This window comes from Panthera uncia, assembly GCF_023721935.1.
Source record: "Panthera uncia isolate 11264 chromosome C1 unlocalized genomic scaffold, Puncia_PCG_1.0 HiC_scaffold_4, whole genome shotgun sequence".
Taxonomy (NCBI): domain Eukaryota; kingdom Metazoa; phylum Chordata; class Mammalia; order Carnivora; family Felidae; genus Panthera; species Panthera uncia.
In genome coordinates this window covers 9,387,638-9,403,260 of record NW_026057585.1, presented here as the reverse complement: position 1 = coordinate 9,403,260, position 15,623 = coordinate 9,387,638, and the positions used below count along the sequence as shown (strand labels likewise).

The following is a 15,623-nucleotide window of genomic DNA, read 5'->3' as shown; positions in this document are numbered from 1 at the left end:
CACACAAAAGATTTATGTCTATTCCTTATTAAAACCCACTGAAGTGAGAATAAAAGCGAAGGGCTATAAATCCCAGAAGCTCAAAGAGAACACAAGTAAAAACTGACAGATACATTAGCACATCATTTTTTATAAGGGGAAAAGTATACAGGGGAATTAGCAGACTGAGAACTTTCAATACCGAGTACCTACATAGAAGACAACCAAAAAGTCAGTTTATGCTAAAGAATCATGGAAAGCCTAAGTAGAAGGTGGGAAACAAAGCATGGAGCTAAGTGGGTTTAAAATTTGTAAAAGAATTAGTTAGATCCCTCCACTCCACCTATGTTCCCTGCTCCTCACCCCATCCCATATTCTTTTCTTATCTTATTTTGTGGAGAAAGTGAACCAAAGAGACTATGGAAACAAAGATACCAGGCACAAGCATGGAAGAGGGCCATTATACTGACAACAGACAATTAAGTTAAATTCCATATATTAAACAATGAACTCACCTACCCATTTCCATAGTTCAGCTCCAAAAATTCTGGCAAACAGGTATAAACTACTCTACTCCACTGGTAAGTAATCCCCTGGATTCTTAGCTGTATAAATTAAAAGCCCGGAGAAAAGATCTCTAAATACTGACATTTGGAGCTTTTCTTATAATGATTTGGCCAGATTCTCTACCCAGTCATCAGTGGCAAATCCCACCTATGTGTTCACAGTTTCTAACTAGTTTTGTACTGACTCATGTTTAAACATCAACAGATCACCAGACATTTAAAGAAAATATCTAACATAAACAGAAGATTAAAACAAACAAAAAAGAACTTGATGAAACAAACTACAAGAAAATTTCAAAACAAGCATGATTAATACCATTGAATAGATGAAAGACGATACTGGATCCATGAAACAAAAAGTTATTCAAATTAAAAAAAGGACAAGGTCTTAAATTCAAAACATCATAGCTGAAATAAATCAACAGAAAAGAAGATAGTTAAATCTCCCCAGAAAGTAGACAAAAATGATGAAGAAAAATAAAAGGAGTGATAGAAAAAATTTAGAGATTCAATCAAGAGGCCTAACGTTCAACTAATAAAAGTTTCAGGAAAAAAGAACAGCGAAGACTGAGGTAAGGAAAGTAACAAAAATAATACAAGAAAACTTACCCAAACAAAAGTATACATATTTCCATATTGAGAAGGCCTAAATACTCAACAGAGTGAATACAAAAAGGCTCACACACAATGAAATCTCAGAAAATCATGTGGGTTGGAAGTGGCCTTCGATTGTATTGGTAACATTTTATTTCTGGGCCAAGTGGTAAGAGCACAGGTGTTTATTATTCTTTATACCTCTATGTATGTCTGAAATAGTTCACAATAAATTAAAACACAAAACCCAATGTAAAAATAAAAACCATCTTATGGCACATTATCCTCCATATTCTGAAACTCTGCAGTAAAGAGGTTTTAAAATGTTTCCAAAGAGAAAAAAACAAGACACCTAAAAATATCAGGAATCATTACAATACTGGATTTCTCAATAGCAGCACCAGAAGCTTAAAGACATTGGAGTTATGCCTTTGTAAATCTCAAGAAAATGATCTCCAACCTAGAATTCCACACCTATCTGAACTACCAAAAAATGTAATGGTATAGTAAAGACTTCAGACATGTGAGATCTTATTGGAGTCACTAAATTCAGTCAACAGAATAGTCATGGAATCCCAGGATGGGAGAAAAAGGCAAACAAATTTCAGGGCATACATGTATAGAACATATCAGATATATACAGGACACCTACCTCTACATATATTCTTACTGCAACATGACAATATTACAAAACCGTAAACAACCTAAATGTACAAAACAGGAGAATAAATAGTGATATAATCACACAACAAAATAGCAAATATAGTGGTTAAAATGAATTAGAGTTAGATGTATCAACATAATTCTCTAAAGCAATATTGAACCAAAACAATGCAAAACACTGTTAAATCACAAAAAATAGTTATATGTAGTTTATATGTTCATACATGCATAGCAAAATATTAGAAGATGCATAGAAATAATAAGCCACAAATTCAGAAGGATTTATTTTTCAGGAGAAAGAAAGCTTAGTATTTTATTATAAATGAAGGAAACAAAGAATTCACCTAATATAATTCACACATTATATGAGAATGGAGGGGGAGAAGATTTAAGGGGGTGGAGGTGGGTAAACATCCTAAGCAAATGAGTAGTTTCTATTTGGGATGATGAATAAGTTCTAGAAATGAATAATGGCGATGGTTGTATACCACTGTGAAAGCACTTAATGCCAATGAATTACATACTTAAAAGTAGTTAAATATTAATTTTATTATATATATTTTGTGACAATCCTAAGCAAAGTGAGGAATCGAATCTAGAACACAGGTGAAAGATTAGCTTTTGATAAGGTGGGATATCTCTTCTATTTTAATAGGAGGGAAAGGGAAAGCAGAAAAGATGTATGCAGATAAGAAGTCTGAATAGTCTTCATGAACTAGTAAGCAAGTGGACCAAAGAAAATAAGCAAGCTTTCCAGACAACGATGATGGTCCACTGGCAGGCTTATGAAACCTTAAGAAGAGACAAGCTCATAAATATTTATCAACCCCAAAATGATTTTCTAAAATATCTGCACTATGTAGTGGTTAGACAAGATTATCTCTAACAGTCCTTGGTTTATGATTTCTCTGAAATTCTAAAAGGATGACATCTACATGTCAAATGAAGGAAAACAGAGTAATTAATGGTAGATGGTATATAGTTTAAACGTTTCTTAAACTTGCCTGTTCATAGGAATTGAATCACTTGAAGTATTTATCTCAGGCCTCACTCCAGACCTAATGAATCAGAATTTCCAGGAGAGGAACCTGACATTCTAAATATGTATCTGGAACTAGCAACTCCAGATTATTTCTAGGATCCGGCATGTTTGAAAAACTCTAGCCTGGAAATGGCACTCGAAAGCAAAGAACAAGTTGAGTAGAGGAGTAGTAGGAGGATTGGAGGGAGATAAATAGAGACCAAAGAACAGTAAAAAATGGGGCGCCTGGGTGGCGCAGTCGGTTAAGCGTCCGACTTCAGCGAGGTCATGATCTCGCAGTCTGTGAGTTCGAGCCCCGCGTCAGGCTCTGGGCTGATGGCTCGGAGCCTGGAGCCTGTTTCCGATTCTGTGTCTCCCTCTCTCTCTGCCCCTCCCCCGTTCATGCTCTGTCTCTCTCTGTCCCAAAAATAAATAAAAAACGTTGAAAAAAAAAATTTTAAAGAACAGTAAAAAGTAAGACTACTTTTGGAAGCAAGAGACATAATGCCAGAGAAAACTCAACCTTTAGTAAAAATCAGAAGGCAAAGTGGGGAGGGGAGAAGGATTGTGTAATCAAGGGAGAATATGCCTGTAAGAAAAGTTAGCTTCTCATGCATTAAAAAAAAATTATATAATACCTATAAAAGTTTAAGCAATTATATTTGAATATACATATTGTTCTGTCAATAGATTATATAGTCCTTTAGATTAAAAACTTAACTTCACAAAGTTATCCTCTATCAATTGCTGAGAGTGACATAAGCGCAACTGTGCTCCAAATACATATACTTTTTAAGACAGTCATAAGTCAGTTAAAAACTTGGAAGATAGCAGCTTTATTCATAATTTCCAAAAACTTGAAAGCAACCAACATGTCCTTTAATAGGTGAATGGATACACTATAGTATATTCAGACAGGAGAATATTATTCAAAAAAAAAAAAAAAAGCTATCAATCCATGAAAAAGACATGGAGGAGCCTTAAATGCATATTATCAAGTGAAAAAAGCCAATCTGAAAAGGCTACACACCAGGATCCCAATTATATAACATTCTGGAAAAGGCAAAACTATGGAGACCGTAAATGATAAGTGCTTGCCAGAGGTTGGGAGAGGAAGGAAAAGGATGAAGAGGCAGAGCACAGAAGATTTTTAGGATGCAAAAATACTCTGTATGCTAACATAATGATGGATACATGTCATCATACATTTGTCCAAAGCCACAGAATGTACAACACCAAGAGTTAACTATAATGTAAACTATGGACTTTGAGTGATTATGATCAGTCAATGTAGGTTCAACACCTGCTAACTAATATACCACGGGGATGGGGAGGTGGATGTTGACAGTGGAGCAGGCTGTGCATATATGGGGGCAGAGAGTATACGGGACATCTCTGTACCTTGTCCTCAATTTTGCTGTGAACCTAAAACTGATCTAAAAATTAAATTCTTCAGGGGCGTCTGGGTGGCTCAGTCGGTTCTGCATCCAACTTCAGCTCACCATTCGTGGGTCGAGCCCCGCATCAGGCTCTGTGGTGACAGCTCTGAGCCTGGAGCCTGCTCTGGATTCTGTGTCTCCTTCTCTCCCTGCCCCTCCCCTACTTGTGCTCTGTCTCTTTCTCTCTCTCAAAAGTAAATAAACATTAAAAAATTTTAAAAAAAGAAATTCTTTTAAAACAAAAGAAAACAAAACAAAACTTGGGGTGCCTGGGTGGCTCAATCTTTTAAGTGTCTGACTCCTGATTTCAGCTCAGGTCACAATCTCGCAGTTTGGGAGTTCCAGCCCTGCGTTGGGCTCTCTGCTGACGGTGAGGAGCCTGCTTGGGATTCTCTCTCTCCCTCTCTCTCTCTCTCAAAATAAATAAACTTTTAAAAAATTTAAAAAAACTTTTTTAAATTACCCAAACCTCAGAAGAACACCAAGCTAGAAATAACTATATGGACCTCCCCCATCATCCCACCACGCACTGAGGGCAGGGGTTAATTACTCTACAAAACTCCTGTTTTAGGAAGAAGCCTGTTTAAGCTGATTGTTTAAAAAACAGAAAGGAAAAAGCTAGCCGGCAATCTTCCTAACCTTGTGACCTATGAATGGAAAGGCATTCCCACTTTAAAACATACAGTGAAAAAGCAGTGTGAGTCAAAATGAGTTTATTATAAGCTGTACTTAGAATGAGAGGGGAAAAAAAGAACCAAACCTACCATTCCTATGCTGGTTTATTTTATAAAGCCAGCTACTTAAAATATTTATTTCTCCTTTTATATAACACACTGATGTGTAGATCGTAAAGAGTTTCTCAGTTATTTACCAAGCTACAAAGCACTCTACTAGTTTGACTCTATTAATTAGTACTACCAATTCACCATAAATTGTTAACTATAGTAATCAAAGATGAGGAGCACCTAAAAAGCCCATTTTTAGGCCTTGCAACAACCCACAATGGAGAAATAACATTTGTTGATTTTCTCTGGGAAAGAGACATTACCATTTTATAGTAATAAAGGTAATATTTATAAGAACTTCTACCACCACCTAAATAAAGAGCTATGATCCTCAATAATAGACTTCAATATTGTATGTATACAGAAAAAAATTTTTAAGAACTGAACATATGCACATTTGCCAGATAAAACAAAATCTTACTATGGAAGATACGCTGCTTTTTAAATCAAGTGCCTCTCTCCTCCGCACATACATATACACATCCTCCTTCATATACACCCTTCGATTACTTAGTTGATCTAAGATGAAAATAGTCTCAGATGGCGATATTTAAAACAACTCCTGATTTAACTTCACTATATTTTTAGTGTTTTGTTGTTGTTGCTTTGGCTTGCAATTCATGTACAGAATTTACAATCTATAGCCTTGCTGGTCTGTGACCAGCAAAATCAGAAACATCTGGAAACTCATCAGAACTGCAGACTATAAAGCCCCACCCAGACCTACAAAATCAAAATCTGCATTTTATATACACATAAAACTTGCTTACCCTCACCTGTAGGATTTAATTCCATTCAGTGACAGAAGAAAAAACAATTCTTTGAAGATCTACCACTATTCATCCTTGGGAAAGGTCACAATCAAAATGTGACCTTCCTCATCTATAAAATGAACGCTTGGAAATGGCGCCCACCTACTCTACAATCCTGTTGGTCCATAAGATGACTAGAAGACTATTCTAATTTTCAATCAGTTTATCAACTGCCATAGGATTTTTATAAGGAGGAGAGCCAAGGATTATATACTTATTACAGAACCAAAACACTTCAAAGTTTAAAACCTTAAAAAAGTTTTTAAAGGGGCGCCTAGGTGGCTCAGTCAGTTGAGTGTCCAAACTTCGGTTCGGGTCATGATCTCACAGTTTGTGGGTTTGAGCCCTGCATCAGGACTCTGTGCTGACAGCTCGGAGCCTGGAACCTGCTTCGGATTCTGTGTCTCCCTCTCTCTCTGCCCCTCCCCTGCTTGCACTGTCTCTCAAAAATGAATAAACACTAAAAAAAATTTTTTTTAAGTTTTTTAAAAAGCCAATAATTATAAGATATAACACCAAAGCAAAAAAATCATAAATTATACTTATTCCTAAAACGTATATATTTTAGGGAGAAACATATTCTAAGTGGACACTAATTTTTCTCCATTCACTAAAAGATTCCACAAACTTTTTGATCAAATTGTTATTTAGCCAATGACGAAAACTTAATTAGATCTGGGGCACCTGGGTGGCTCAGTTTGTTAAGTGTCCAACTCTTGATTTTGGCTCAGGTCATCATCTCACGGTTCAGGAGTTCAAGTCCTGTGTCGGGTTCTGTGTCAGCACAGAGCCCACTTGGGATTCTCTCTCCCTCGCTCTTCTGTGCACACACACACACGCTCTCTCTCTCAAAATAAACTTAAAAAAAAAAAAAACTTAATTAGATCTGAATAATCCTACAGAATTATAAAAATACCATGCTGTGTCAATACACATGTAGTTCTTCAGATTAGAAACAAATTTACAAAGTTATCCTGTATCAACTCCTGAGAGTTAAGTAATCAAATTTGAGGATCAGTTTGGTGTTGCACTAGGTACTGATCATGAACTTACCTCCTTTGGTGTTAGAATATGAGTTTTATAGAATATGAAAAGAAATAAAAAACACCTTTATGTGCATCCTCACTTTGCCACTACAATATTTTAAAAATATAAAAATAACAGGAGCTAGAATTATTCTTGCACAAAACAAACCTACATTTTACTTCCTCAAACTAGTGCAGATAAGTTCTAAAGTAGTGCTTCCCAAACCTTAATGGGTCTATAAATCACCTGCAAAAATGCAGATTCTGATTCAGAAGATGTGGGCAGGAATCTGAGAGTCTGCAGTTCTAAAAAGCTCCCTGGTCATGCCAAATTCATACACAGAGCAAAAAGCCCCATCATTTACAACATTAGGCAATGGTTTGCAAAGCATTGGTCTTGACAAGCACTGGTTTCCAAGAAGATTCCTAATTGAGCAACTTGACATTTTCCCATCCTTATCTCGCGATACTTAATTCTCCATCATTCTTGAAACCCAGAAAACTTGTATCCTAAATCTTCCTTCTACTGCTCCTTCTTTTTGACCTCTTTTCCACGTTCCTCATACTTACATGTGGGTGCATCACAGGATTTCATTCTCAGCTTCATCTCTTTTCCATTCTAAGGCTGTCCCTGGATCACCTATATGCTAATGGATCCAACCGCTCCATCCCCAGCCTACACACGTCTCCCAATCTTAGATCCATATATTCAACTACCTAATAGACATCTATAACCTTTAGTCTTCCCAGGTACCTCCAACACAAAATATCTCAACCTGAACTCATCAACTGCTTCCACCCCTAAAAACCAGCTTTTTCAAGTCTGTATTAACTTTGTGACCAGAACCACCATCTGCCCACTTATCCAAACCATATTTAAGACTCTATCCTCCCTCACCAAATGCAATTCATCTCATCTTCTAATTATTTCTCAAATTTCATTCCTTCCTCTCTAATGTCAATATCAGTTTAGACATCAATCATTTCTGATCTGGTTATCATAGTCATCTAACAAGTCTTCTAGCTTCCAATCTCATTCTCTTCCTCAATCCCATGTGAAGACATTACTGTGTAATCTTGGCAAACATAACTCGATAGCACTCCCCTATTAAAATTCACCAGTGATTCACCATTACCTTTAGAAAAAAGTGCTAACTGGGTGCTGTATGGAAACCAATTTGACAATAAACTTCATATATTGAAAAAAAAAAAAAAAAAGAAAAAAGTGCTAACTTTCTTTAGGCATATCACATAAAACTCCTCACAATCCTGATCTTGTCTCTCTTGTCTTAACTCCCACCACCCCCCCTCAACGGTCAACACGTGTTCTTGCCATGTCAAGCTCCCTGAAAGTACCACATTCTCTAATGCCTCTGTGTGTTTGCCTAGGCTGTTTTTCTCTTTGCTTAAAATGCCCTTATTAAGCTAAGTACTAATCTTCTTTCAAGACTCTACTCAAGCATCACATGCTTTAAAATGCCTTTTCTAATCACCTTAAGTCTGTTAGGTAATACCACAAACTGTGCTCCCTGTATCACAAGGTTTCCCCTATGCATACCTCTATTCTAGTACTTAGCAAACTGTATTATAATTTTGGTCTATACGTCTCCTCCACTAGAATGAGCTCATCAATTAGTCCTTTTAAGAACAGAATGTCCAGTACATGGTATGCTCTCAATAAATGTTTGCTGAATAAACTATCTTGAAATAATAGTCATAAATAATTATTATGGCTACATATTTAAACTATATAACTTCCAAAAACTGTCTAAGATAACAAAAAAGTATCTTCAGTTTAAGAGGCTTCACAGAACTTCTCAAGACTTTATTAAACAAAGAAGTCCAAAATATTTAAGGTATTCACTTAATTCTCAACAACCTAAAGGTATTGATTAAAAATTAATAGCTTTTTGAATATTGTGTCAAACTGGGATATTTTAATTTCACTAACTACAGTGTTAGACAAATAAAAGCACTCGTCTCTTCTCCAACAGCTGAAATAAAGAATTATGGTAAAATGATAGGCATATTTTTCAAGTGGCCTAGGTTAGTACCCTGACGTCTACTTACTAGCTACATGGACTTGGGTAACAAAGCCTCAGTTTCTTCAGAGGAAAACAGAGATTAAACTGCTTACCTATACCATAGGTCATTTCAAATATTCACATGTGAATGTGAAAAGATTTCTATAAACCATGAACTGCTGGATTCATTTCAACTACTGGGTTAGCTGCCATCCTAACATCTGCCAAAGATTTGACAGGTGCAAATTTCAAGTTTCATGGACTACTTCAATCTCCCATACCCACCCCATATTTCTCCTCCAATGACTGAAAATTCACAAATAGAATTAAGTTCCAGGATTACCACTGCACAAGACTTATTCAGTAGTCCTCAATATTCTTATGTGGTTGAAGTGCTTAATGATACCTAATTTAATAATAATCTGGTATGTTCTTAAGAAGTTGTTATTTTATAAGTCTCAAAGTAAATCTCAAGGTAAGTTGTTGGTACAGTCATTTAAATTTCAGCTCCATTTTTAAAAAATTGGAGGACAAAAATCAGCAGGGAATATTTAGAGATACTTTTTTTCATTAACTATTTAGACTGGGTACTATTGACAAGCTTGATCCACTATAAACTAACATGAAAGTTAAAAAGTTACCATTACAAAGCCAAGACTTTTTCACCCAAATTTCTGGCCTCTTTCTCAAATATGCTTGTTGGTCTATCAGTAAGAGAAAATTTGCTGCATTTTCTAAACTAAAAAAGTGATGAAGCATGTTAATTCTGCTCTCAGCAGTATCTTTCTTTGTTAAATAGGGACTTATGGGGATTATGGCCTATATCAGGAAAACGGTTTTCCGTCCCTTCTCTACAATATTTATAAAAATAGGATTCTTAACCTTCAAAGGGCAAAACTCCTTTAAAAAAAAAAAAAAAGTAAAAGTAAAAAGAAAATCTACTACAAAAGTCAGCACTTCGGTACCTGATTGTGGTAACAAGGCCAAAATCCAAGACGAAGCCCTTTATTGCACATCGTGTTCCAACATCTTGGGCAGCCCCATCTTGCGACCTCTCCAGATTGGCTGCTCCTGCTCTCTCTACTGCAGAGAGAACTTCAATTAGAGAAATTCTGAAGCTCATGAATCTAAACTGGATACTCCCCTCACTGGAGGCAAGGATGGGAAGAATCATTAAAAAGATTCAAGTTAGAGGAGGTTTCAAATAAATCCAAGTGGCTTGAAACCACTCTAATGCAGGCAGGCAGCTGAGAGTCTTATTATGCAACAGTCTATTTACCTAAAAAAAAAGTCTTAAGGAAAAGAATGGCCGCAAATTATTAGATAACCTGAAAAAACAGGTTATATAATCATAAATCTCTAAAAAGCCAAATATTCTCCACTAAACTTGCATAGAATTTACATCTATGATACAAACTTATAGCTGACCATTCATATTCACAATTCGTATGAGAAAAGGAAGTAAGAAAATAACTAGGACATGTTATTTACTTCTTTCTATACCCTAAAATAACTTCATTCAAAAAAATGTTCAGTTAAAAACCACTGTTAGGAAGGAGAGATTTCCCTGCTGACTTAAGCCTAGCTGCCCAAGCAAGGCTTTAGAAAATGTCTTCACCTACAACAGTGCATAGGCAGAAGGAGCAGAGGCTATGGCGGTCTTCCTAGTGACACTTCCAAGTCATATAAATGGGATAGGTTTCTGGGATAGACTGCCAACAAGTTACTGAAAGAAGAGAAACAAAAACAGCAAAAACCTGGCAAATAAATAGGTCAATGCCCTCATGTGTTGTATCGTGCCGTAAGCCAGTCTTAACTACAGTTACCTAGATGCTACCAGATCTAAATCACATCCTCCACGCTAACATTACCTGGTTTGTGAAAGACTGGATTCACAAATTCAAGCTGGTTTTCCATAAAGACTCGTAATGATGTACAACATATATAAAGCATTCTTAGACCCAGTAACAAGCCACATCCCCAAGAACTTCAGCAATTAAGACTTTTCGATGAAAGCAATAAACTAACAATGTGAATCCCCTTTACCACCACGAATTTTTATCAAGTGTGCTGTTATGTGCAAACAAAACAGAATGAGGTTAATACTGTCAAGATACTGTATTTACTAAATAATTTAACAGTGATTTTATCTTACCTGAGTGTGAAAATTTGAAATGGTGGTTGTTTCGATATCTTTCTTGCCCAGAATCTCCATTTTCACAGGAGTGTTGGGGAAATTAAAAGCAAAGTAGTCCAGGAAGTCTGGGAGATAAGCAGCCGCTCCATGCACTATTGCTAAAGCATAGTAAGCAGCATTTTTCTCATTTTCACTGAATGTCAAAGCAAGAAACTCCTCAGAAAATCTCTCCATCTCCATTGGAGACAAAAATGAGAGTTCATCCATGTAAGCATGAAGGACAAGTGCACCACCATTGGACTGGTGTTCCTCATGAATAAAGTTGCTAAATTTAGTACCTGTTTTTAAGAAATTTCTACGAATAGAATGTTCCTGGTGAGTCATAAAAGGTGTTTGTACTCCCTGGGGTACCCGATATTCTTGCATGCCCAAATTTAATCGGCACAGCTGTTCATCTTTCAGATACCTGAAGGACTCCTTATTTACTCCTGAAGTGCTATTTATTTGTCCTTGGGTGAGGATTTCCTTACTGATGCGGGTCAGGCCAGCACAGACGGTTTGTACTTCCTTATTGTACATTTTAAGGCGTCTTCCTCGCATATCTTCTCGGTGTTTCTTTTTCTTTTTCTTCTTTATTTTCTTCAAGACAAAATCATCAGCTCTCTGGGTTTTACCATTTTCATCTGGTGTTTCTGGCCACAATAATTAAAAAGAAGTTAGTTGCTAGGCCTAGTGTTAACATACAAACTTGATCTCAAATTAAATGGCCTATTCTGTTTCTCTGAATTTGCCATGTTTGTAAAATGAATGAGACAAAGATCTTAAAATACAATTATATTCTGGGTTTAAAACTATGCTAAAAAGTAGATAATGGGAATGTAAGCATATAATTTGACTTGCGATCAAAAGTAAAGGAAATATCCAAGTAATTTCACATATGCCATACTATATGGAATATCCGTTCAGTAACCACTGTAAATCTAAACTGAAGCCTGTCATATTTTGCCATGACACATACAGGCAAATCAAACAAAGGCAAATTAAGCTGTAAGACACCATTCTGCCTACCAAACTGGCATAAACTTTTCTTTTTTCGGCATTTTCATATACTGTTGCTGGAAGGATAAACCAGGACAAATTTCACGAAGGGCAATTTGGCACCCACCAAAATGGGTATATACACCAAAAGCCTTGAAAATGTTTTAATTCTCAGACCCAAAAATTCCACTCCCAAGGAAAAATTACCTGAGAAAATAACTGAAGATACACAAAAATATCCATGACAGTTATTTAGGGACTCCCCTAAATGTCTATTCTAAGTACTAGGATATGGATTAAACTCTGGTAATTACATACTGACAAAATACTACCCACCCATTATAAGTTACATTATAGATGAAATAACTGATGGATTACAAGGTTATAAAATGCTTACACTGCCAATCTTCCAGGAAGCATTCTCTAACAAATTCATCTCTACCCAATCTGGACAGCTACTCCTACCAAGTGCTTCGTTAGCGCTGTATTTCCCTATCACAGCTCTTAACCACATTCTGTGTTATCACATATCTAATCTTCTACCTCTCCTCTAGACTATAAACAATCTAAGAAATATAGATCTTACCTTTCTTTCCAGAGCATCTAACATGTGTATAATCTGACTCCATGTTTATAGTAAACATACACACATGTATTAAGTACCCACTAAGTGCCAGGGACATTTCTGGGCACTGGGGATATGGTGCTAAGACAGACACAATCTAATCTCCACTCTCTTCAACTTTACAATCTAGTTTGACAAGAAAAACAAAGTATCAGTAAGCTACTCTAGATGCAGAGGAAACTTCTCTTTGGGAGGTTTTTGGGAGGACATTTAGGGTGAGTCCTAAGTAATAAAACAAGCCAGGCATGTTTTCTAGGGGAAAATATACCAGGGAGAGGCAAAGGACTTAAAGACAGGAAAAAAATCTGTATGTTTTGCACATATACAACACAGAAGAATATCTGAAGAAATACATACCAAAGTGTTAATGGTAGTTCTCTAGACTGGAAGAATTATAAATATCTATCTTTTTTGCTTATCTGTATTTTCTAATTTCCTACCATAAACATATATTACTTTTATAACTAAAAATTCATCTTTAATTTTTAAGGGATCATCATGGATTGACAAAGCCAAAATAAAATAGCATCTCTCATTTACTAGACGCTAGCAAGAAATCTTTAGGATTAAATAGTCCTGACCAACCTTTCAAGCTCGATGTGGTATTTACTATAGAATTTGTCCACCCAACAACAGTATTTCTGACACAATTCAAGTAATTCAGTGTTAAGACAGATACTCCAATTAATCCTATCGCTACACCTGGGAAGAAAAAGTTCAACAAAATTTACAGTAAATAATTTATTTGGTATAATATGCAAATATGATAGTTGCAGTACTCTATACAAAATTATTCCAAATCGCCAACTATTACAAGTTATAAAAACTTCTAAAGAAAATATAAGTCAAAAACTTTAGTGTATAGATACCAAATGACTTGCATTCTGTTTAATATCTGTTTTTAAACAAAAAGAAAACCCTTCATTTGCAAACATCACTTGTAATGAAACTGAGATCATATACCAAAATTATACATGTAATCGGATTGCTTAAATTGCCAAGAGAAAAAGCAGTCCATCTTTTACTCTATAGACAACTAAATATTTGACAATTTGTTAAAACACTTAGTCATTTCTATTTCTTACAAATAAAATTAATCTAAACACTTTTCCCGCATTAAAAATTCGTAATTTAGGCAATTCTCCCAAGCAACTAAATGTTAATGCCATTAAATATAAAGGTTAGACCAATTTTCAAAGAGTCCTCTAATTACCCTCTGCTAAATGTTTTAGCAATTTCATGGGGAAAGAAAAGAAAAGAAAAGAAAAGAAAAGAAAAGAAAGAAAAGAAAAGAAAGAAAAGAAAAGAAAGAAAAGAAAATATCTTTGAATAGATCCTGTTATTTTAAGCTTCAGAGGAGGTATTTGGTATGCAGGAAATGAATTGTGATCTAGATCTGCCACTGAAATTAACACCAAGAAGGTGCTGCCTTGATTGTAACACATTTTCTATATTACTATCAGCTTACCAATGGTATTTCTAACATGGCCAAGTCTCTGTGGGTTTTATTCCAAACACATTTCAACATAGCCCATCAAAAAAACCACTGTACAAGGAAATGAAAAGGACCTTAAATTGTAATCTCATATTTCAACATAATAAAAGTTTAAATATGAAATAAATTTCAATCCTTCTCCTCACTAATCCTGTTTTTCAAAGTTTTATTCTTAATCTAAGGCTGCATATAGAGAGCTCACCTTTGCTTATAGAGAAATGGGAGCCTACTTGTGTCATACTAAGTAATGAATTTCAATGAATAAACAAAATTTACTTTTGAATAATTGTGATGACAACTAATTGAAAATGACATACATATACAAAGTTGTTAAAGGTTATTAGAGTAAGACAGCCCTTGCTGCACTGTAAGAATGTCAAGGTTGTCCTGCCTTGAAATAAAAACATTAAAATTCAATGTCTTTGCAATATAAATGTATCAAATCAATATGCTGTACACCTTACACAATGTTACATGTCAGTTATATCTCAATTTTAAAAAGTACCAATGTCTAAAGTTTTCACAATCTTTCCATTCCTGAGTTGATTGCTTTAGCTTTCCAACAGAGAACATATTCAGGAAATAACATTTTGAGTATTCCCCTCTAGTGCAAAAACTCAAATTTATCAACAGTTCTTTTACAGGAAAAGAGCCAAGCTACTCTATTATCTGTGATTAAGGAAAGCTTTCATATATCAGACTATGAGAGTAAATATAAAGAGAAGTATGTAAGTCTACAAAGGAAGATACATTTATCTGAGAGACAAACTGCTGCCTTAAAAAATGTCATTATAACTATAACTAGATTAATACATGACACTATCAATAAAATCCTCATAGGTGCTAAAATTATCAACTATCAAATAGCCTCATTTAACATCACTATTGAAAAAGTTCATTAATGCAAAAATATTTAGCTTTCCAAATATTACAAAACTTAAACTACTATCACCATTCTTATCCTTGAATTATACCTAGAACTGAAAAAAAATGTAATATCCTCAATTCTTAAAAATCATGGTGGATATACATTTTCAAAGCAAGTACAATTTTTTAGATTTTATTACTCATAATAAAGAAAAAGGCTAAAGTTTTCTGAAAATAAACTTTGTTGTCGGGGCGCCTGGGTGGCGCAGTCGGTTAAGCGTCCGACTTCAGCCAGGTCACGATCTCGAGGTCCGTGAGTTCGAGCCCCGCGTCAGGCTCTGGGCTGATGGCTCGGAGCCTGGAGCCTGTTTCCGATTCTGTGTCTCCCTCTCTCTCTGCCCCTCCCCCATTCATGCTCTGTCTCTCTCTGTCCCAAAAATAAATAAAAAACGTTGAAAAAAAAATTTATAAAAAAAAAAACAAAACAAAACAAAACAAAAAAAAAAAACTTTGTTGTCTTATTAGGGGTCCTTCCCATTTCATATAAAAACCT

General features: G+C 35.4%; 1 protein-coding gene across 1 annotated transcript in view; it reads right to left on the bottom strand.

Moving 5' to 3' along the window:
- The window catches only part of RSBN1 (round spermatid basic protein 1), a 47,286-nt gene that overhangs the window by 23,586 nt on the left and 8,077 nt on the right, over nt 1-15,623 (bottom strand). Inside the window, exon 2 of the mRNA XM_049618396.1 lies at nt 11,064-11,737. Coding sequence (XP_049474353.1) covers nt 11,064-11,737 — 674 coding nt within the window. The remainder of the gene's footprint in view (nt 1-11,063; nt 11,738-15,623) is intronic.